Here is a 23,708-nt window from a genome sequence, read left to right as displayed (position 1 = left end):
TTTAAAGAAAAAACCTCCAGGCTCATGTTATTCTGTAGAGGGAGTATCCACTAGTTTTTTCCAGACATTAAAGGAGAAATACAACCACAGCTTGTTTGGCTGTACTTTTCCTGTGGATCACAAGTGCAGTTTGTTGTGCACTCCTGTGACCCGTTTTCAGTAGAGAGCGGGCTGTATCCTGCTGTTTGCTGACGTCACAGAGCCGGTTCAGGCTTGGGCATGATCGTGACATGGTGTTTGTGGTGGTGTTTGAGCTGGCGGGGGGGGGGGCAGATTCAGCATCGAATTAATGCTGCATCCACCTAGGTAAGTATGATTCTGGGAAAAAAAACACATCTCTTTTGGTATCCAAGAGTGCTGTTCAAATCCAGCATTAGCATTAAAACGGAGTTCTAGTCCCCAAACACTTTTTATTTTAATTTTTTTAAAGCCTGCTCTGTATTTTCTCCAAACATGTCTATAAACATTTACAACATGTCATACCTGTTGCCCTTTTACTTTCTTTTAAAATAGTTTATTACTTACAGATCTTGGTAGTAGGGAGGTTCCTTTTTGCTGTGGGCATCTGAAGCCCTCTTGTCTTAATTTCCGGGATTTCCTCCCAAACTCGCACATGCGCAGTAATGCCTCAGCGCGGCAGTTCTTGTTTCTAACATGTTGCAATGTCAGTGGAAGTTCCCACCCCATTGCTATAGCAACCTGTCAGTCCAGGGGGGAAGGTAATAAGTCGGATCTCCCATTCGCGTCATTTGATCTCTGCAAACAACGCATGGATTTGGCAGCAATCGATTCCCAAGGACTCCTGGGATACATGACGCCGCTATCCCAGGAACCCTTGCGAATCGCCTAGTGATGTAATCGCCTAGGCAGGGACGGATGGAATTAGAAGAGGAATACAACTGAAAAAGTTACTTCTAAGTAATATTTAAAAAAAAAAAAATGTTTATGAAACAGGATGAGCTAAGGGGGGATACAATAGGGAGAAAGTTCATAAAATGGGTGGAACTCTGCTTTAAATAAAAGTAGTCTCAGGTCTTTTAAACACTTCATAGATCCAGATCGCCAAATATCCTTTTAAAAAAAGTACGTTATTTCTAGCTGTGAATTTAAAGAAAATGTATACAAAACAATTCTTCACCCCTTTTAACGATATCTGTATTTTTCTTTTCTAGTGGTCAAGGGAGCCTATTACAGCCATTTATTTACTACAGATTCCTGACCCTGCGTTATACTTCCAGAAGAAATCCATACTGCCGGTAATTTTATGTGCTTCATACTGTATATACAGCTGCTGTTGCAAAGGGTTAGATAGGATAGAAAGTGAAAGAATTGGCCTCCTGGGAAGAATTCCGTTGGTCTTAATAGGAAGACCATAACCATGGCATGGCAAAAGGTATTGCTTTCTCTCAGGCAACAAAATAAAAGTTAAGTAAGAACAGTGCAGTGCCTAAGTGATCAAGAATAAATATAACAATCTTATAATGAAAAACCAAAGTGTAGACAATATACCTGTAACAAAAACGTAACTTTAACCACTTCACTCCAGACCTTTTTCTGACACTGTAAAAATCAGTATTTTCTGCTTGAAAATTTGTTAAAACCCACAAACCTTTTTTTTTAAAGCAGATGCCCTAGAGCACAAATTGGTGGGTGTTTCAACTTTTTTTTATGTCACAAGGTATTTGCACAGCAGTTTTTACAAACAAATTTTTTTTTTAGGAAATACTTTTATTTTTTTTAATTATTATTTTAATGCAAAAAACAAACAATTTTTTGGGCAAAATAATGTGGTTATGTTACACTGAGTAAGTAGGAGGAGGAGCATTTGGCAGGTGGGAGTGGCCAGGAGCGCCTGCGGGGGACTTGATACGAGGAAGATCTGGGCTGCTCTGTGCAAAACCACTGCACAGAGCAGGCAAGTAGGACATGGTTGTTGTTAAAAGAAAAAAAAAAATTCTTAAAATCACTTTAAAGGACATGTAGTCTTGATGCCCAGTGTCTTTGGAAGTAATTGTGTATGTGCTTCCCAACTGGAAGTTGGTGGAACTGCAGCACCAGCTATAAGCAGGGGGGTGCTTTTTAAATAAGGTTTACTAAAAATAGTAAAGTAGAGCCGATTAAATAGGGCAATTTTTTTTGTACACAGTAAATTGACTTACATTGAGAGCTTATTTTTCCATGGAGGGTTTAATACTATTTTAAAAGGTTAGTTCAGGTCTACCAAGTTATCTGACCGCCTCACACAATTATATATCCTACATAGGACCTATCTGACTCCGCTTCGCCTGGCTAAATACAAGCCTAACCATAACCCACTATGTCCCAGATGTAATAGCCCTGATAGCACATTTTTCCATATCCTCTGATCATGCCCGGATATACAGGATTATTGGACTCCAGATTGTAAAATTTATCCAACTTAACAGTTTCCCCAAAACGGGGCCTACTGGGGATACTTCCAGACCCTGACTCTGACAAGTTTCACAAAATATTCCTCCAGGAATCACTCTTCACTGCTAGGCTCCTTATAGCTAGAAGGTGGCTGCAACCTATGTCCCTGACTCTCCAGGAGTGGAGGTCTGCTGTTAATAGGGTTCTCCCCTAAAAAAAAGAAATATACGCTCATAGAGGCTGCCTGTCCAAATATGGCAAGATATGGGACGCCTGGTTGGGTAACGCTGCTACCTGCAATACCATTTCTACATAAGACTTGTGGGTTTGTCTGAGCCTCTTGCCCCTCCTTCCCACCTTAATATGTATGCCAGTTGATATATTGTGCTTATGTCTGTACCTATTGGACCCACTTGCTATATCAATGTATGTTGTGCACGACCAACGCAGATGCCCTTGGGTTCTCCCCACCTTATCAAATGTATACTAAATGCTGTCACTAAGAATTGTAAGTTGTAAACTGCCTTCGTTTTCACAAATAAGTTTTGTTGTTGTAAAAAAAAAAAGTTCAGGCCAAGTCATTTCATCCAGTTGGGTGGGTCACTACATGGTTTCTTCTTTGTCCTTGGAACAGTTGAAATGTTCCAGTGTTATCCCTCCTCATAATACCTGTAATGTCCCCGGGGGCTCAGGTGATCCCACCACCTAATTCCCTAAAGCAGGCCATAGATGATTTGTTTGTTTTTTCCTTCCACCATGGGTTGCAGTAAAGAAAATTTCTTGCAATGTCTCCCACAGTACTTTTGTGTTCTGCCGCTGTGGGGGCACAGGGAGCCTTGTCAGGCAGCAGAGCACAATCATTACTGCCAGCAGCTATAGCCACTAGCAGTTATCGTATGTAAAAAATCCGACAGGTTGGTTGTACCCATGTCGATTGATGGATCAACTTGGGTACAACGAGCCTGCCCATAGATCAGATTTTGTCCGGTCCCTGCCGAACTGGCTGAGATTTGGTCCACCTGTGGCTGGTTTAAGAGACTAAAAGAAACAAATGATTGTTTAACCTCTTCCCTCCCAAGGTACGTCATATGACATCCTTGACTTTGAGCAGGTATATCTGAATGATGCCTGCAGCTACAGGCATCATTCAGATATCGTCTTTATCATCCAGCGATTCCCTACGCCATAAGAGTGATCATAGCAGCTGTTCCGCCGCTTGAACGTTCTTATGAGCGGTGAGAGGGGACGTCCGTCCCCCGTCGCTTTCCGGTGCTTCTACCCACTTGCTGCTTCCATCGATGAGTCAGAACGGATCCGCCGGCCCTGGATGTTTTACCATAGAGATTTACGGCTTCCCGGCCTAGAGGTGAGATGTGAGGTCTTATTGACCCCCATATCTCACTGTAAAGAAGACCAATCATGCCATATTCCTATTACAAGGGACGTTTACATTCCTTGTAATAGGAATAAAAGTGATCAAATTTTTTTTTTTTTTTTTTTTTAGAGTTTCAAACTAAAAAAATAAAAGTAAAATTAACAATGAAAAAAACAACTAAAATTGAAATCGCCCCTGTCCTCGTGTGCTCACACGCAGAAGCGAATGCATACGTAAGTCCCACCCACATATGAAAGCGGTGTTCAAACCACACATGTGAGGTATCGCCACAAACGTTGGAGCAAAAGCAATAATTCTCGCCCTAGTCCTCCCTCTGTAACTCAAAACATGTAACCAGTAAAAAAATGTAAAGCATCACTTATGGGGATTTTTAAGTCCCGAAGTTTGTGCAATTTTGAAGTGTGACGTGTTGGATATCTATTTACTTGGCATAACAAAATTGGGCTAACTTTAATGTTTTTTGTTTTTTTTTCAAAGCATGAAACAAAAAAAAGTGTTCGAAAAATTGCTGCGCAAATACCGTGAAAGATGAAGGGTTGCAACGGCCGCCATTGTATTCTATAAGGGTCTATGCTAAAAAAAAAAAAAAACTATATAATGTTTGGGGGTTCTATGTAATTTTCTAGCAAAAAAAATTATGAATTTTACATGTAGAAGAGAAATGTCAGAATTGGCCTGGATGGGAAGTGGTTAATACTCCAGCATCTACCAAAAATTTAAATATCGGTTTTGGGGGACTTGACTGATAGATTTATGTTAAAACAAATTCATTATCTCCTACAGCAAAGTACTTTTTTAAAACAGACACTTAACAAACAATTGTGTTTAATTCCACATTTACAGGACTCTGTTCACGGAGCTGAGGATTATCATGGAGCACCTAGTTATGAAGCCAGCGTGTCCGGACTTTGTCAGAAGACTGTGTCTCAGCAGCATTGCTTTTATCAGCAGACTGGCACCGACTGTTGCATAACTTATTCTTAACTTATACAATGTGTATGTAAATGAGCATTAGCAGCTGGTATTTCTGCTCTCTGTATGGTAATACGGTCGTTTTACTGCAACCTAACGGCATCCAGACCGGTCCATGCGAAATGATGCTCCTAATGCCTTTTTATAAACATCTTGCTACAGTATCTTAGAGTTTTTCTGTGACAGTGTCCCCAGTCAGTGAATGTAGACTTCATTCTTTTTTGTAAATAATACAAATTGTGGTACCAAACCTTGCTTGAGCACTATCCGGGATCTGATTTCCAATGATCGCCTTATAGAGTTGCAGCCTCAGGTTTCCCTGCCCCAAGCTGCAGAAATGCACAGACCAATTTATCAGAAACAGACTGTTTGTGAATGAAAGGTAGTGAAGTCTAAATGTTTTAGCTCTATATATTCACTGGAATACACTAGATTGAACATTGTGTATATTAAAAAGATTTTACTTTTTTTGCCCCACTTATATTCTTTGTATGAAGATTGCTATTGAAATGTAAATTAGAGTAGAGGAAACAAATTTATTTTAGAGCATTTGGGGTATCTAGCTTTCTGAGATGTCAAATTCATTGTATTTTCTTTTTTTCTTTTTTTTTTTAGTTTATAAGAGTGTACAAATAAAAGGAAGAAAATGCAATAAAATTCATACATTCGCCATTCATAATAACTAATGTTTTAGTTTATTTTCAGTGATTGATCACTGCATGATTTTGGTTGTTTTTGTATTTAATGCACAGGTTAGCTCTTGGTTTATATCGACAGTCGTCATTACAGTGAAATTCAATATTCATTCTAAATGAATAATAATAAAAAGTCATTGATACGTCCTATGTTTATACATGTTTTTATTTGGTGATACACCTTGTTTTAAAACTACCTCAGACTTGTGACATTCTTTGTGTATGTGATTCAGCCTTACTCAATAAAAACTGCAGTCTGTTCTGGTTTGTGAGTAGCAGTATCTTCTCTAAAGGAGGTGTGCTTAAAATGCTTCTAAAAGTTCATTTAATTTTTTTTTTTTAAACAAAATAACAAGCATGTCATACCTGCTCTGTGCAGTGGTTTTGCACAGAGCAGACCAATCCTCCTCTTCCCCCTCTGGCGCTCCTTGCTCCTCCCCCTTGGCCAGTGCCTCCAATACAATCCACTTGCTATGGTGGCACTGGTGCGTACTCACTCCCAGACCCCATTCTATGCTTCCATAACACACACAGAGCTGTGGTTAGGCAGCCCCCGGTACCCACCCGTACGTGTACACACGCACGCACACACACACACACTTTCTCCTCATTGGCTGTGATAGCAGTGAGAACAAATGGCTCCCACTGCTTTATCAGCCAATGAGCAGAGAGGGACCAGGAACAGCTAAGGCTCTCATGCACATCACTGGATCAAGAGGGGGCTCAGGTGAGGGTTTGAGGGGAGCAGCAAACAGGAGACTTTTAACCTTCATGTATAGTATTCATGAAGGTAAAAAAAATCTTCAGCCTATACAACCACTTGACAATGCCTCTATCCACTTTTATACCCAGGAGGTTGAAATTGTATTTGTTTTGCATCATCAATGGTCCATGTCTACAGTGCCTTAAAGTATTCATACCCTTTGAAATTTTCCATATTTTGTCATGTTACAACCAAAAATGTTAAATGTATTGGGATTTTATGTGATCAACACAAAGTGGCACCTAATTGTGAAGTGGAACGAAATAAATAATTTTCAACTTTTTTTTACAAATATCGGAAAAGCGTGGCGTGCGTTTTGTATTCAGCCGCCTTTACTCTGATCTTCCTAACTAAAATCTATTGGAACCAATTGCCTTCAGAAGTCACCTAATTTAGTAAATAGAGTCCACCTGTATGTAATTTAATCTCAATATAAATGCAGCTGTTCTGTGAATCCCTCAGAGGTTTGTTTGAGAACCTTAGTGAACAAACAGCATCATGAAGGTCTGGGATAAAGTTGTGGAGAAGTTTTTAACTACTTATGGACCGCCCGCCATCATTATACGTCGATACTTTGAAGTGGACTATCGTTGTTATGGCAGCAGCTAGTTGCCATAACCCCGGTATCCTCTTCAGCGGGCAATCTGTTTTCAGATAAAAGTGGTCTCTGTGGCAGATTCGCCGCAAGATCACTTTTATCAGCGATGGGAGGGGCCCCTCTCGCCGCACTCCAGTGCCCTCCGACACGCTCTGGAGCCGTCGATAGTGACGGAGGCAATCTGGTCCTCTACCGTGTGTGGTGTGTAGATGAGTGAGGGGAAGTTGGCCCCCACCTGTCTCCATACCATTGCAGGGCGGAAGCGATGTCAAAACGTCACTTCCGCCCATAGCTCTTAAAGAGATTTATTTTTTAATTTTTTTTAAGTGACATTCAATTTTATTTATTTTTATTGCATTTTCGTGCAAATATGAGATCTGAGGTCTTTTTGACCCCAGATCTCATATGTAAGACGTCCTGTCATTATATATATATATATATATATATATATATATATATATATATATATATATATATATATTTTTATTTTATTTTTTCTATACAGGGATGTTTAAATTCCTTGTTATAAAAATAAGTGACACAATTTTTATTTATTTTTTTTAACCACTTCAATACCGGGCCATAGTCATACGACATCCCCCATCCTGGGTGGCTCGTTACCATGTGACCGGCTGTGTCCAATCACAGCCGGTCACAGAATGTCAACAAACTGCGGTAATGAGATGTTACCGGGTTCTCTTCCTCACACACCGATCTTGTGTGAGAAGGAGATTGCGGTAACATCTAGTTACCACTTAGTGTACACCAATACACTGATTACCCCCCCCCCCCCCCCTTAATAGGACCTGTCCCCAATCATCATAGTACCTGTCACCAGCCATCATAGTACCTGTCATCACCCGTCACAGCCCATCTGAGTACCCGAGCACCTGTCAGTCCATCCGAGTACCTGAATATCTGAGTACCTGTCGCCTCCCACCTGAGTCCCCTAATACCCGAGTACCTGTCACAATTCATCCGAGTACCTGTCTCCAGCCCATCAGAGTACCTGAGTACCTATTTGCAGCCCATGCCTTATAGAATACACGTTGGGGTGTTTGCTTTCCGAAATGGGGTCATTTTGTGGGTACTTCCATTGTCCTGGTGCTCCAGGACCTTCAAAAGTGTGATGGGTAGGAATGAAAGGAGATGTGTAATTTATGCTCCTAGACCGCCTGAAGGTACTACTTCAATGTTGGGCCTCTGTATATGGACAGGCTGTGTAAAAGTCTCGCACACGTGGCATCGTCATACTCGGGAAGAGTAGCAGAATGTGTTTTGTGGTGTAATTTATGCTATGTGTTAGAAATATCTTATAAATTGACAACATTGTGTTAAAAAAAAAAAAAAAAAAATTTAATTTTCTTGTGTATAAAAATGAACCATTCAAAAGACTCATAATGCATCATAGAATATACTTTGGGGTGTTTGTTTTCCAAAATGGCTTAATTTTGTGGGTAATTCCAATGTCCTGGTGCTCCAGGGCCTTCCCGTAAGTGTGATAGGTCGTTGGGAAATTAGAGGTGTAATTTATGCTCCTAGAACGCCTGACGTTGCTCCCTGCAAGTTGGGCCTTTGTATGTGGCCAGGCTGTGTAAAAGTCACACGCATGTGGTATCGCCATACTCTGGATGAGTAGCAGAATGTATACGCATGCCAGAGCTAACGTGATGCAGACTGGAGGGGAGGAGCCAGGGATGTCGGCCGCGTGAGCGTGTGGAGAGGATGCGTGGGAGGGGGCCCGTGCGGAGTGAGAGCCTGCACAAGCCCTGAAGGTGATCCTCCGGTTCCCCGCGAGCCCTCGCAAACCCCATACAAGCCCATGCAGTGCTGAAACGCCTGGCAGCTGAAGACTGATGGCTCAGGAGCGGGAATGCAGTAGCCCTACAGTTTGTCAGCAAGACAGGCTGTACTACACCCAGCAATTCCCTGGAGATTTTGGGTGACATCTGAGCAGCCAGAGACCGCACGTCACGCAGGCAGGCAGGCTATGGTAAAGGGCATTTGATTCAGAGAACTAATAAGATAAAGCTTTCAGTTTTCCTTCAGCATACAGTAAGTGACGTTGCCGTCCCCCCCCCCCCCCCCCCCACAGGAAGGAAAAAAAAAACGCTGAATACCATAAGCCCCTAAGTTCAAGGTTCCTGAGCCTATAATAGTACGTTTTCTTTTTTGTGAACATTCACATTTGACATGATTAACTTGGTGGCACGTAAGAACCAGTAGTGACTGAGTGTTTGGTTGGCCCAGAACATTGAACCTTTAAACTACTCTCCTTTTTTGGGGGGGGGAGGTAGCTACATGTGCCCTTACTATTAGAATACGGCACAGTGGCATAAATGGTCTTTTTTCCTTTCTCTTACAAGGGGTGAGACGAGGTTTAAAAAGCATAGTGTTACTTAGAACTGACAAAGCTGACCAATCATGAAAGGTCGTTCCCAGAGAGGGACGGAACCTAAGAACACACGGGATAGCTTAAACACTAGCTTGAGTCAGAAATATCTTAAGGACGGCAATTTAAAGAGCCCTGGTATGAAAAAGAAGCAAAGTGCGACTAAATTAAAAGAAAAGAGTTGGAGAAACAAAGAGCAGAACAGGAGAAGATACGGAATGAAATAGGTTTAGAGGGAGCCCGGGCACCAAATGAGCCAGTTGAATTAGGGGATATGGTACAACTTTCTATGAAAAACTGAAATTATGGAAATGTTTAACAAACTAGAAATCTCTATTAAATCAGAGAGCAATAATCTAAGAATAGATATGGCTCACCTGTTAAGGAGGGTGGAGGAAGCGGAGGAAATATCTGGTAAGCAAGCACAAGAAATAAGGGGACTTAAATCTCAAGTGAAGGCCTTGCAAATTAACAACAGAGCAGGAGAATCAAAGTAGACGTCAAAACCTCCATATCCGATCCCTACAAGAACAACAAGGGGAAGACCTGTCAGAAAAAATGGAAAAGCTATTCAACCCAATCCTAGGCAGAGGAGGAGAACAGGTTTTAAAAATAGACCGGGTTCACAGGATTAGGAAATCCCCAGGGCTAAGAGAAGGGATCCCTCGAGACGTTATAGTCAAGTTTCATGCGTACGAGGATAAAAATAAAATTTGGAATAAATTGAGAGGAATACCCCCACTAAAATTTGATGGAACTTAGATCCAAGTTTTCTCTGATTTGTCAGACGGGACACTAGCCTGGAGACAAAAATTGAAGCCTCTCTTAGGTTTATTGAGTGCGGCAAATTTAAAGTATAGTTGGGGATTCCCATCAATGTTAATGGTTCATAATGAAGGGAGGACAGCCCGACTGAGATTCCTCGAGGATCTTCAAGAGTTTTGCAAAAGCTTGGATATCCCTGTCCCTACTATTCCAAATTAATGGAAAGAGCTAAGAAAAGCGGGGCGGATAAAGGGGGCAAAGGGGGTCGCAGTTGGGTTTTCGAAGAAAATAAAATTTACGGTAACTGAAAGAGTGACTGTCCCAGAAGGTTGTTTTCTATTTATAAAAGGCAAATTGGGTGAGCGAATATACACTCTGGCTAACCTTTACTGCCCAAATAAAAATCTGATTTGTTTCCTGAAGCAGACGTTGAACCACTTGGAGGGGCTTAAGGCAGGGTAGCTTATCCTAGCGGGGGATTTAAACATCAGCCTGGACCCCTTGATGGATAGTACGTCCCGTGCTCAGGGGACGAGTAAGGTACAATTAAATGCGATAAAATCTAAATTGCATCAGTCCCAAATTATAGACATCTGGTGGGTGAAACATGCTGAGATCAAACTTTATACCTTCTTCTCCCCTGTGCACGGGACTTACTCTAGACTAGACTACACATTTGTAGATCATAGAATGATAGAACGAGTGATGGGATGTTAAGATAGAAACAATGTCTATATCAGATCATGCTCTGGTCTCGATAAAGCTAAGGACCTTCAGTGAAAAAAATAAAAAATAAAGCTTTTGGGAACTATTACAAAGAACTTTATGCAGTTAAGAAGAAGGATCAGTCTGTGCAGGATGAGGAAGGAATAATGAGAGAATTTCTAGATAATGGTGCATTAACGTCATTATCAGAAAGTGACAGGATCAGTATGGAGGGACCAATAACAGAGGAAGAAATTTATGAAGCCTTAAAAAAGTTGCCCTCGGGCAAAAGCCCGGGGCCAGGTGGTTTTTACAATGTTTTATTATAAAAAGTACAAAGAAATATTGGTCCCAAAACTCTGCCACTATTGGAACAAATTAGGAACAGAATGCGTAATGGGAAGAGATGCTCTGTTGGCATCAATAACAGCTATATTAAAAGAAGGTAGGGACTGTAGTCTCTGTTTGAGTTACAGACCTATTGCCTTACTGAATACCGATATTAAATTATATGCAAGTGTATGGGCTAACAGATTGAAGGAGAAGATGCCCAAGTTGGTCCATCCAGACCAGGTCGGTTTTATAGCTGGTAGAGAAGGAAGGGATAATGGTGGCACTACTGCTCCTACAGGCTGCTAAGATCGGGGGTGACCCCAGCCTACTCCTGTCGATAGATGCCGAAAAGGCTTTCGACAGGGTAGACTGGAGTTATATGCTTAAATCGCTGGAGGCCATGGGAATTGGCCCCAGGATGGTCAGCTGGATAAAAGTGTTATACAGGGACCCCCAAACGATGGTAAAAGTGAAAAGTTTTCAATGAAAAACGGTACTAGACAGGGGTGCCCACTGTCCCCCTTATTGTTCATACTGTCCCTGGAGCCTTTATTGGCATACATCAGGGACAGTGTGGACATTGGGGGGATTAGGGTGGGAGAGGAGGAGCACAAGCTAGCAGCATTTGCTGATGATGTGCTCTTCTTCATAACAAAGCCTAGGACAACGATCCCCAACCTGTTAAAAGTATTTAAAAAATTTGGAGAAATCTCAAATTTTTTAATAAATCCGAACAAGTCAGAAATATTAAACATCAATATAAAGAAATCAGAGGAAGGAAATCTTTCAAAGGAATTTAATTTTTCATGGAGAAATGATATCAAATATCTAGGAGTAAAATTAACCCACACCTTAAGGAAAACTTATATGATAAACTACATACCTTTACTGGACGAGATAAGAGAAATTAAAAAAATGTCAAGTTGCTCTCTGTCATGGTTTGGGCGAATAAACGCTGTAAAAATCACGATATCCTCCAAAATCCTCTACAAATTCCAGATGCTCCCCTTAAAAAATCCGCAATCCTTTAGAATTTTTAAAGGTATAGTATCTAGCTTTATATGGCGCAATAAAAAACCCAGACTTTCAGCCACGATTTTAAACCTATGAAAAAATCAGGGAGGCCTAGCGATGCCGGATTATAAGAAATACTATAATGCGGTGATACTCTCACGATTAATTGAATGGGCAAAAGAGAGCAGTGATAAAAGATGGATAAATATAGAATATACATTGAGTAATTCACATTTAGGTCACATAATATAGAATCCACCTCAATTTAGAATACTGGACCAAAATACACATGATATTACACGCACAATATTTAAGGTATGGGACAGGTTACATATTCACAAAAAATGGAAGTATAATTCACCGTTGATCTATTTAAAGGAAAATTAATATTTTGAGCCCGGGAGGAGGGAAGTAGGGGAAAATTGGATTAAAAAAGATAATGTGCAAGTGAAAGATATAGTAAAAAAAATTGTCAAATACGTACTTTACAAGAACTTCAATTAGACACGGAGGTGATGAAAATTGACATATGGAGGTTCATCCAATTGAAATGTTTTCTAGAGACATTACCAACTCCAATTAGATTTGGAGAAGAGTACACCCCGTTAAAGAGGTGGATCATGAAGGGGAACTCTAAAAATAATATAACATGTTTGTACAAAATTCTCTCTGAGGGATATGGATTGGATGTCCCTCCATATGTCAAGAAATGGGAAAGGGAAATAGGAACTAAATGCACTACACAGAGATTAGGGAAAATTTGGAAATTGACTCACGGATATGCGATAGATGCCAAGATGGCAGAAACAAATTATAAATGTTTGGTAAGATGGTATCTCACGCCTGATAGAGTTAGTCACTTCCAGCAAGAAAGGTCCTCCGAGTGTTGGAGAAGGTGTAAAAATAAAGGTACAATGTTCCACATTTGGTGGGACTGTACCATCATTAAAAAATATTGGTGGGAGATACTAGACCTTATAAAGCTAATCACTAATGAAATAATTCCAGCGGATCCATGGACGTGTTTATTCCATGGGACTAATAGATCAGTGAGGCAATATAAAGCTTTGATAATTCCAATCCTGCTTAACTTAGCAAAGAGCCTAATTCCCAAAAAAATGGCAGGAAACAGAAAGTCCTAAAATCCGGGATTAGATATTCAGAGTTTTTTGTGATATATATTTTTGTATGTTGGAAAATTGTAAAATTAAATAAAGAATTAAAAAAAAAAAAGTAGCAGAATGTATTTTAGGGTGTAATTTTTGCTATGTACCTGCTTTAAGTTAGAAATATCTTATAAACTGACCACTTTGTGTAAAAAAATGTTCACAAATGTAATAGGTCATTAGGAATTTAGAGGTGTAATTTATGCTCCTAGAACCCCTGATGGTGCTCCCTGCATGTTGGACCTCTCTATGTGGCCAGGCTGTGTAAAAGTACCACACATGGTATCGCCATACTCGGGAGGAGTAGCAGAAAATTCTTAATTTTCCCAAGAATTGTGGGAAAAAAATTACAACTTCAAAAAACTCACCATGCCTCTTACTAAATATCTTGGACTGTCTACGTTTCAAAAAGGGGTCATTTGGGGGGTATTTGTACAGTCCTGACATTTCAGAGGCTCAAGAAATGAGATAGGCCGTCAGTGCATCAGGTGTGATCAGATGTGAGCAATTTTCAATGATTTGCACCATAGCTTTTGGACTCTATAACTTTCAAAGAACCTAAGTAATATACACTAATTTGGGCTATTTTTACCAAAAAGATTTAGCAGTTTAAAATTTGGCCCAAATTTATGAACAAAAATGACTTATTTGCTAAATTTTATCATAGAAACTAAAAAAAAGTTTGTTTTTTTTTTCAAAATTTTCACTCTTTTTTTTACTTATGTCGCAAAAAAATAAAAAACCCAGTGGTGATTAAATACCACCAAAAGAAAGCTCTATTTGTATGAAAAAAATGATAAAAATGTTGTTTGGGTACAGTGTTGCATGACCGAGTAATTGGCATTCAATAGGTGAGAGCGCTGAAAGCTAAAAATTGGGCTGGGAAGGAAGGGTGTATAAATGCCCTGTATTGAAAGAACAGTATAAAAGGTAAAATAAATAAGGAAAAAATTTTTAACATTTTAAACACGCCCCCCGTCCAGCCAAGCTCGCATGCAGAAGCGAACGCATACTCGAGCAGCGCCTGCATATGAAAAGGGAGTTCAAACCACATATGAGTTATCGCCACGATCGTTAGAGCGAGAGTAATAATTATTGCTCTCGCTCTACCAATCGCGGCGATACCTCACATGTGTGGTTTCACTACCGTTTTCATATGTGAGCGCTACTCACATATGCGTTCGCTTCTGTGCGTGAGCTCGTCGGGATGGGGTGTTTTAAAAAAAAAATATATAATTCTTATTTATTTTACTTGATTTTATTTATTTTTACACTGTTTTGAAAAAAAAAAAAAATTGGATCACTTTTATTCCTATTACAAGGAAACCCCTTGTAATTTAAAAAAGCATGATAGGTCCTCTTAAATATGAGATCTGGGGTCAAAAAGTCCTCAGATCTCATATTTGGACTTAAATGCAATAAACAAAAACCCAAAAAAATGTAATTTGAAAAAATGACATTGAAAAAATGTGCCTTCAAGAGTTATGGGCGGAAGTGACATTTTGACGTACATTGTCGTGCGTCGGTCGTACCGTGGTTAACCACTTCAATACAGGGCACTAATACAACCTCCTGCCCAGACAAATTTTTAGCTTTCAGTGCAGTCGCACTTTGAATGACAATTGCGTGATCATGCTACACTGTACCCAAACTACATTTTTATCATTTTTTTCACACAAATAGAGCTTTCTTTTGGTGGTATTTGATCACCTCTGGGATTTTTATTTTCTGCTAAACATATACAAAAAAAAATGAAAATTTTGAAGAAAAAAAGTTTTTGTTTCTGTTACAAAACATTGTAAATAAGTAAGTTTTTTCCTTCACTGATGGGGATGCACTGACGAGCACTGATGATGGGTACTGATAGGTAGCACTGATATGTACACATAGGTGGCACTGATGTACACTGGATGGTACTGATGGGCATCACTGATTGGCAGGCATCCATTTTGGGCACTGATTGTTATCCCTGGCGGCCATGGTTGGCATACCTAGTGATGACTAGTGGTGGGCATCCCTGGTGGTCCAGTGTGGGCATCCTTGGGGGGGTAATAATCAATAATCAATCAGCATAGACCACCCCCCCCCCCCATCAGAGTGTGCAGGAACTACTGTTTCTGGCACGGGCTCTGAAGGTCCGGCACTGTAAACCAGACCTTCAGAGCACATGCGCCGATGATGTCATTGGCTGTATGTACTCTGAATATCTCCTAAACTGCAAAAGTTTAGGAGATATTCACAGTACCTACAAGTAAGCCTTATTATAGGCTTATCTGTATAGTAGCAAAATCATTAATTCAAATTCTTTATATAATTATGTATATTAAATTACAGGGCAATGCTCTATGCAAGGATCCATGCATACCATAAGTCATTCACTGAAAATAACAAGTATGATAAACTGACATAAGTCTTCAAGGGGAGATTCCCATTATCTTTAAAAAGGAATAAATCATAAACAGAGATTTCCCACATATCAAATCACATGTATCGTTACCTAAAACACCAAACTACAAAGGACATGATATCTTCTTCTCAATGTACTGTAAGAGAACTTTGCACAAAAATTTTTGGGAGAAGGGAAGAAAGAGTTGTTTTCTCCCTTGAATAATTGACATTCACATTATATTTAATAAAGGTCTTATTTTCTTATGACCAGCAAAGTCCACGATATTGGGACAGTGCGCCAAAGAGTTATGAAGGCGGGCAATCACTGTCAATATGATGCATATTAACAATATGGTTCATAATAATGCCAGATTATATGATAGGACAATCTGAATTCCAATTATGTAACTGAACTGACGACTAGTGGGCAGAAGGAAAATTAACAGTTACCGCCCAATTTTGAAACCAATTAGAAGAAAGTAAATATTGATCTGGTAGTCGTCATTAGAAACAATAGATCCAGATCATATATAAGAGATTTCACTGCCTTAAAAAGAAAAAAAAAGGGGGGGAGGGGACACGCACACTTTCTGACACTTCCTGGATGACACTGAGAAGCCTGCTGCCCGTTGACCACTGCCAATATCACTGACCTCTTGCTGCTGAGACGAACCACCATCCCATCCCATATCTCTTTGAACATTTTTTCTTTTGAAGCAGCGATGAGATAACCTAAGTACCGTATGTTTACTAACCTCTTTGCTTCTAAGATCGTAGAAATTGTATTTAACTGCTAGAGTTTTTATATATAATAATCTACATTGTGTGGGGCAAATTTATCAGTTTTTTCCCACGTATTTCGTATGTTGAAATTGTATCGTGTATGGTTAAATTGGATACAGGTCTGTGTTGCAACTAGGTTGCTATTGTTGGTATACTAGGTTAATTGTTTATTGTTCATGCAAATTTAACAGATCTATTGACTTTAGAACTTCTTTTGATTATAGTAGGGTTTTGCTCTTTGAGGAACATTTCTTTCCTTCCTACAGCTGTGGAAAACAAGAAACTGCCTTAAGAGTGTTTAGGTATTTTATTTTGATATTTTGAATCAGGGTTTATCAAATTTTTCTTGTTGGTTGTATCTGCTTCTTCGTTTTCTCAAATTTAAAAAGTAATTCCATTTCAGTTGTGTTGATTTTATTGATCGTGTATTTGAATAATAATCACCAGTAATTCTAATTTTGTAAGTAAATATATAATTATACTTGTATTTTAATAAATGATCTTTATTTATTAATTTAATCGGAGGATATTTATATATTGGTCAGAAATCACCATTGGCTTAAAGAACTCAGAAAATTGTTGTGGTATACTATTGAGTGTCTGAACAAAATTCATATTGTTATTCGCCATAATCGGCTGGAGGCACTGTCTATCAACTTTATTTATAATTTAGGCACCGCCCCTTTATTAATAATTTAGAATTCGCCAAGCCCCTACTTTTTATTTAATTACATATTCCCCATATTTATCATAATTCGATTTTATACCACACACTCACGACACAAAAAGTTGATCGATCAATCAACTCGGTACATTCAGCCTGCCCATACATGGTTTGAATCTCGGCAGTTCCTTATGAACTGCCCGAGATTTGAACCAACTATGGCCGGCCCAAGTGAAAAGGTGAGAGAGGGGGAAACCAGGTGATTGCTAAGAAATAAAGAGAATTAACTGGGGGTTTCTTGTGGTTTGGTCCAAGATAGAGAGCTGAGCTATGAATAGCTAAGGCTAGAGTGAATCATGAATGGAAAGGCATTAGTAAGCTAAATTTCTGAGATTTTCTGAAGGTTCCATGACTTTCATACTTACCATCCTGTTTGTGGACAATCAACATCTGCCATGACCAGTGATGTAAGTAACTGAGTTAAAATAAACTTACGTTACGTAACGCAGTTACTTTAGAGGGTAACGAGTAATCTAACTGATTACTCTTCCCCTCATGGTAACTCAGTTCCCATTACATGGGCGGCATTACCTTAAATACATCTACCGCCTAGGAGGCCCACTGTGGCTGCGCTGCCTGGCCGTTCGTTCTGCCGCGGGGAGGGGAGCTTTTGCCCGCTGAGCTGAGAAGAGGCTGAGACTCAGAGAGACTGTCTGGACCGCCCCATCCTGCCCAGCCTATCCAGAGAGAGCATGTAGGGAGGCGGGGCAGACACAGAAAAATGAAGTCAGCTGACAAGCTGACACCAATCGAGTGAAGGGGAGGGTCTCTCTCTCTCCCTATGAGGAAAGGCATCCCTAGAGGCATTCAATTAAGTGACTGATGATTCGAATTGCAGTGCAATCGATCCATCCCAAGTCCTCCACCACCTCTGCTTCTTACTGATCCCATCCCTACCCACCCACCATCACTTCTACAACAGAGGTGATGGGGGGATAGGGTAGGGAAGAGATCAGTGGTGGTGGGGGATGAGATCAGTAAGTGGCAGAGGTGGTGGTGGTGGGAGAGGATGGCACCACCACTGCTGCCACCCCCCCAAGTACCACGCTGGCTGCCACCCCCCCAAGTTCACCCCCGTTGCCATCCCCCAAAGTACCACCACTGCCACCCCCCCAAATACACCACCACCACCCCCCAAGTACCACCGCTGCCACCCCCCAAGTACACCACCACCACTGTCACCCCCCAAGTACCACCGGTGCCACCGCCTCAAGTACCACCGCTGCCACCCCCTCAAGTACCACTGCTGCCACCCCTCAAGTAACACCGCTGCCACCCCTCAACATTTGGGTTCAAATAAATACCATATGTTCTAAAATACTGTATATAGTATTTTTATTCTTCAATCAGTTAATATAAACATCTTTGATATTATAGATGTTATAGAACGCAATTGCATTATAGAATATTTAAAAAAAGTCACAGTTACATTGCTGATGACCAATACTGGCCATGACACATTCCATGATGAATGGGTTAAGGTGTTTGTGCTACTTGTATGGATATAAATTCTGGGGTATTTTCCTGACACCCTTTAGAACTGAAGTGGTGTGTACAGTGGCTAAATCTTCAGCATTACAGAACAAATACAGTTGAATGTGACTAATGGCTACAAACTGTGTAAGCTGATAGTTTTCCTGCACACTTTCACAGTTCACTAATAACACCCACTCATGTTTGGTAAAGTGAAAGGGTTTTGTAGGACAAGTACAATAAACAAGACTAAAAAAAAATAGTCTACAGCTATATCACATAACATGTAAAACCATGGGTCTTTCCTCAAAAGCATTATATTTATAATGGACACTGTTTTGCAGTCCACCTACCATGCGTATAAAGAAAAGTAAAAAGGATAAGTGCAGATTTTGAAGCATGTTACACATTACACCCATATTTAGGGTGTGACATTTAAAATGCTCCAGCACGTGTCCACCTCACCCTTCCAATCCTTCCCCCTTCAACCACTGTCACATTTTGAAAACATCACAGCTGTGCAGGGCTCTGCCTGCACAGCTATGTCATTCACTCACAGGAATCTGTAAATAAGAAAAATACAAGTCCTGTCTGCCACTGTGGCAAGTCCCATCTGCCACTGCGACAGACAGCTTGTAGTTCTCAATGAACTGGTAGGGCGCTGATGAGATTGCTCGCAGTTCATTCATAAGCCCTGCAGCTTTCAAATTGGCAGCACATACAGAGCTGAAAGGCTTGTCTGCAGGAGCCTGGCATTGCACCCATGATTACCCGCGATCAGTTTTCAAATGATATTATAAATACTGTATACCCTTTACAGCTTTAATTATTTTTTCTTGTATTCTCACCCTAATGTATCAGGAGGAAAAGCCAAACAAGATATACAATCAGATCTTTTCATTTGACTTCATATATTGCCTTCATTATACAGTATGTAATGAACAAAAGCCATATGAAATATTCCCTTTTTTTCCCACATCTATTTGTAATATCTTGTTTCCTCTTCTGTTTTCTTTGCTATTGAAGAAATCAGAAAAATATATTGAAGAAAAAATAAGCACATATTACAGTTTTAAAGTTTATATGATGTAACTCTAATATGGAGCATAGTAAAGGCTGAATTTATTAATGCAATATCCTGTGTGTTAAAGCTGTTCCAAAAACTGGCCCCACAAAATAAAAATAAAAAATACTTAAAGCCCAGCTCCAGGAAAAATAGGGAATTTAAATAGCTCATTGTAAATCAATTACCTTACTCCTTAGTGTTGATTTCAACACCTCTTCCTAAGCCAATCGACAGTATAATGGATTATTGTTGCAGTTCCCTCTATAAGTAAAGCTAATATTCTGCCCTGAGGGCCAGCATTTTTCCCTGCTCGTTATCTTCTTTGGCATCGGTCCCCTCACTGCCCCTGTGAGTTTTCCTGCCTTTAAAGCCTATCAGAAAGGACTCCACCGTTGAAAGTGTTGCCAACACAAATAAGAGGTGTCCACATAAAGCAGGCAGTATAGATCAAAGTTGGACCCCTGGAAGTAAAAAGAAGAAGAGAGAAGGATCATCCCATGACTGTGGTTTCAGGTAGATCTTTGAATAGGTTTTTATTTTCATACCAAAAGGTTCGTTTAACTCTTTCGCTGCCAGTCCCTGTGCTCCATTTTTACACTCAGTGGCCAGGCCATTTTTGCAATTTTTCCATTGTTTTTTATTTTTCCCTTACAGCTTTCAGAGTTTGTTAAAGACCCCCCAAGCCATATCTTTTCTTAAAGCACATGACCAGTAGAATACAAATAACGTGCTACTGATTTTTTTTTTACAATAATATTTGTGCAAATGTTTATCAAAACAATATGCTCGCTAAAAACACCCTAAAATCAGTATTAGCAGAGAAAAACACACAGTACATTTTACAAAATTCCTACTAAGGCCCCTTTCACACAGAAGGGATCAGTAATAATCCACCCCGTGAACATCCGCTTGCTCAGCGGGGATCGCTCCGTTGTCCCCGCTGAGCCGGCGGATAACAGGACGGTCCCGGCACACTGTACCGGGACCGCCCTGTCAGCTCTCCGCTCTCCTCTATGGGGGATCGGATGAACACGGACCATCTGTCCGTGTTCATCCGATCCGCTCTGCAGACGGATAGAAAAATAGGATTTTCCTCCGTCTGCAGAATCGGACAATAGTGGAGGCAAACGATATCGGGTGTCTGCGGATGTTCATCCACAGACACCCGCTATCCCATAGGGATGCATGTATGTCTGTATTTCACCCGCTAATGGATGGATGAAATACGGACATACGGTCCGCATGTGTGAAAGGGGCCTAAAGGTAAAAACTTAACCTGTATTGAGTTAATAAATAACAAATATTTGTAATTTTAAAATAAAAAATCTGAAGGTTTTGATTGTTCCTTTACAGCTAATGATCATTTAAATTACGCCTTTTTGCAAAATGTTGAAAACTGAACGTACGCAAAAATGTAAATAACCACATTTCTCAAAAAATCGGAAGATTTTCATTGTTCCCTTACAGCTTTCAGAGTTTAATGACCCCCCAAACCATACATTTTCTGAAAGCATAGGACCAGTAGAAAAAAAAGATGGTGCTACCCATTTTTAATGCCCCACGATATTTGCACAAATGTTTACCAAAGCAATATTTTCACTAAACATACGCTAAAATCATTATAATGCCTCATACACACGATCAAACAATCTGGTGGAAAAGTCCGGCGGACTCAAGTCCGCCAGACAATCCCCCCGTGTGTGGGCTCCGGTGGACTTTTTTTACCCAAAAGTCCGGCGGACTAAGAAAGTATTTTTGTACTCCAATCTGTACGCCGGACTCTCATTTCGGCGGACAATCCGGCTGTGTGTGTGCCAGTCCGCCGTACTTTTGAAATGAACAGACTTTTCCCGCCCGGAGAAAAGTCCGCTCATTTTGAGATCATCTCCAGGTAGCTGGGGCCAGCGAAGGAGGCGTCGCTGGGCCCGTCACCTGGTATGGAGTTAAAGGGGAATCCCTACACTGAAAAATCGGCGTGGGGGTCCCCCCAGGTCCATATCAGACCCTTATCCGAGCACGCTACCCGGCCGGCCAGGAAAGGGGGTGGGGACGAGCGAGCGGCCCCCCTCCTGAGCCGTACCAGGCTGTGTGCCCTATACATGGGGGGGTGCCTTGGGGAAAGGGGGGCCCCCCACCCCAAAGCACCTTGTCCCCATGTTGATGAGGACAAGGGCCTCTTCCCGACAACCCGACAAGAACAGAAGACGGCGGCAGTGGCAACAGAAGACCGGGCCACCACCTGTAAAAGAGCTAGAAGAAGGCGCAGTGGCCCAGCAAGAAGAACCGAAGAGGGGGACAAGACCCCCGAAGTCGGAAGAAGAGGGCGGCGACAAAGAAGAAAGCCAGGCTCCTCCGCTAGTAAAAGAGCTAGCAGAAGATAGCGGAGGAGTCCGGCGAGAAGTCCCCCGAAGACGGAAGAAGACCCCCGGAGCTGTGCAATAAACTATTTTATCCCTTGTGTGTTGTGTTTTTTTTAAACTTTTTTTCACAGATGAATGGGTAGGGGTACATTGTATCCCATACTCATTCACATAGGGTGGGGGGCCAGGACCCGGGGGCCCCCTTATTAAAGGGGGCTCACGGATTCCGATAAGCCCCCACCACCCGCAGACCCCGACAACCAACGGCCAGGGTTGTCGGGAAGAGGCCCTTGTCCTCATCAACATGGGGACAAGGTGTTTTGGGGCCCTTTTCTGGCCGGCCGGGTAGCGTGCTCGGAAAAGGGTCTGATATGGACCTAGGGGGGGACCCCCACGCCGATTTTTCAGCGTAGGGATTCCCCTTTAACTCCATACCAGGTGACGGGCCCAGGGACGCCTCCTTCGCTGGCCCCGGCTACCTGGAGATGCACTCAAAATGAGCGGACTTTCCTCCGCGTGTGTGGACGAGTCCGTTCATTTCAAACGTACAGCGGATAGTCCGGCGGACTTAGTACGCCGGATTAGTCTGCTGCAAAAGTACCGTGTGTGGGCAAGTAGCTCGTTCGGAAAGTCCGGCGGAAAGTCCGCCAGACTAATTCCGCCGGATAGTCTGCTACGTGTGTACACGGCATTAGAAGATACAAACACAGCACATTTTACAAAATTCCTGCTAAATTCCTACTAAATATAAAAGCTTAATCTGTATTGAGTTAATAAATAACAAATATTTGTAAATTTTAAATTAAGAAACAGTGAAAATCTTAAAAAATCTGGAGGTTTTCCTTTTTCAATTACAGCTTTCAGAATTTGTAAAAGACTCCCCAAACCATACATTTTCTGAAAGCACATGGCCAGTAGAATAAAAAGAAGGTGCTACTGATTTTTAAGGGACCATGATATTTGCAGAAATGTTTATCAAAACAATATTTTCACTAAAAATACCCTAAAATCTAAAAAAGTAATCGTGGATTCATGCATGGCAAAATGTACAAAATGCCTGCTAAATTCCTAGTAAATATAAAAGTTAAAACTGTATTGAGTTAATAAATAGCAAATATTTGTACATTTTAACCACTTCCCGACCGCCGCACGACGATGTACGTCGACAGAATGACACGGGCAGGCATAAGGGCTTACATGTACGTCCTTGCCTGCCCGCCGGTCGGGGGCCCGATCGGGCCCCCTCCTGGTGCCTGCGGCGGTCGGTATTCGTTCGGGAGCGATCCCGGACGAGGGGACGGCCATTCATTCATGGCCACCCCCTCGCGATCGCTCCCGACGAATGAAAATGTCCCGTGACATCATTTCCTCTCCTGTAATGTAAACACAGGAGAGGAAGTGATGTATTCTCTCCTCCGTGTCGGTATTTTTCGTTCCGGCACAGAGGAGAGAGGTTCGGTGAGTTGCACCAACACACCACACATACAGTAGAACATGCCAGGCACACTCACACCCCCCCTTTACCCCCCGATCACCCCCCAATTACCCCTGCCCCCCCAGTCACAGTGACACCAATTGCTTTTTTTTTTTTTGCATTGGTGTCATTTGTGACTGTAATAACTGTTAGGGCAGTTAGGGTTAGCCCCCTTTAGTTCTAATGTGCCCCCTAACCCCCCCAATAAAGGTTTAACCCCGTGATCACCCCCCGTCGCCAGTGTCACTAA

General features: G+C 41.3%; 1 protein-coding gene across 3 annotated transcripts in view; it reads left to right on the top strand.

Annotated features, from left to right (window-relative positions):
- TMEM33 (transmembrane protein 33) overlaps nucleotides 1–5,719 on the top strand; it is a 59,370-nt gene extending 53,651 nt beyond the window's left edge. For all 3 annotated transcript variants that reach the window (XM_077477564.1, XM_077477566.1, XM_077477565.1), the window contains exons 7-8: nucleotides 1,173–1,256; nucleotides 4,631–5,719. In XM_077477564.1, coding sequence (XP_077333690.1) covers nucleotides 1,173–1,256; nucleotides 4,631–4,760 — 214 coding nt within the window. In that variant the 3' untranslated portion in view covers nucleotides 4,761–5,719. The remainder of the gene's footprint in view (nucleotides 1–1,172; nucleotides 1,257–4,630) is intronic.
- Nucleotides 5,720–23,708: the final 17,989 nt, after the last annotated feature.

This window comes from Lithobates pipiens, unplaced genomic scaffold, assembly GCF_037356315.1.
Source record: "Lithobates pipiens isolate NorthernLeopardFrog02 unplaced genomic scaffold, aLitPip1_a1.2 Scaffold_13, whole genome shotgun sequence".
In the NCBI taxonomy this organism is placed as follows: Eukaryota; Metazoa; Chordata; class Amphibia; order Anura; family Ranidae; genus Lithobates; species Lithobates pipiens.
This window is presented reverse-complemented; position numbering and strand designations above follow the sequence as displayed.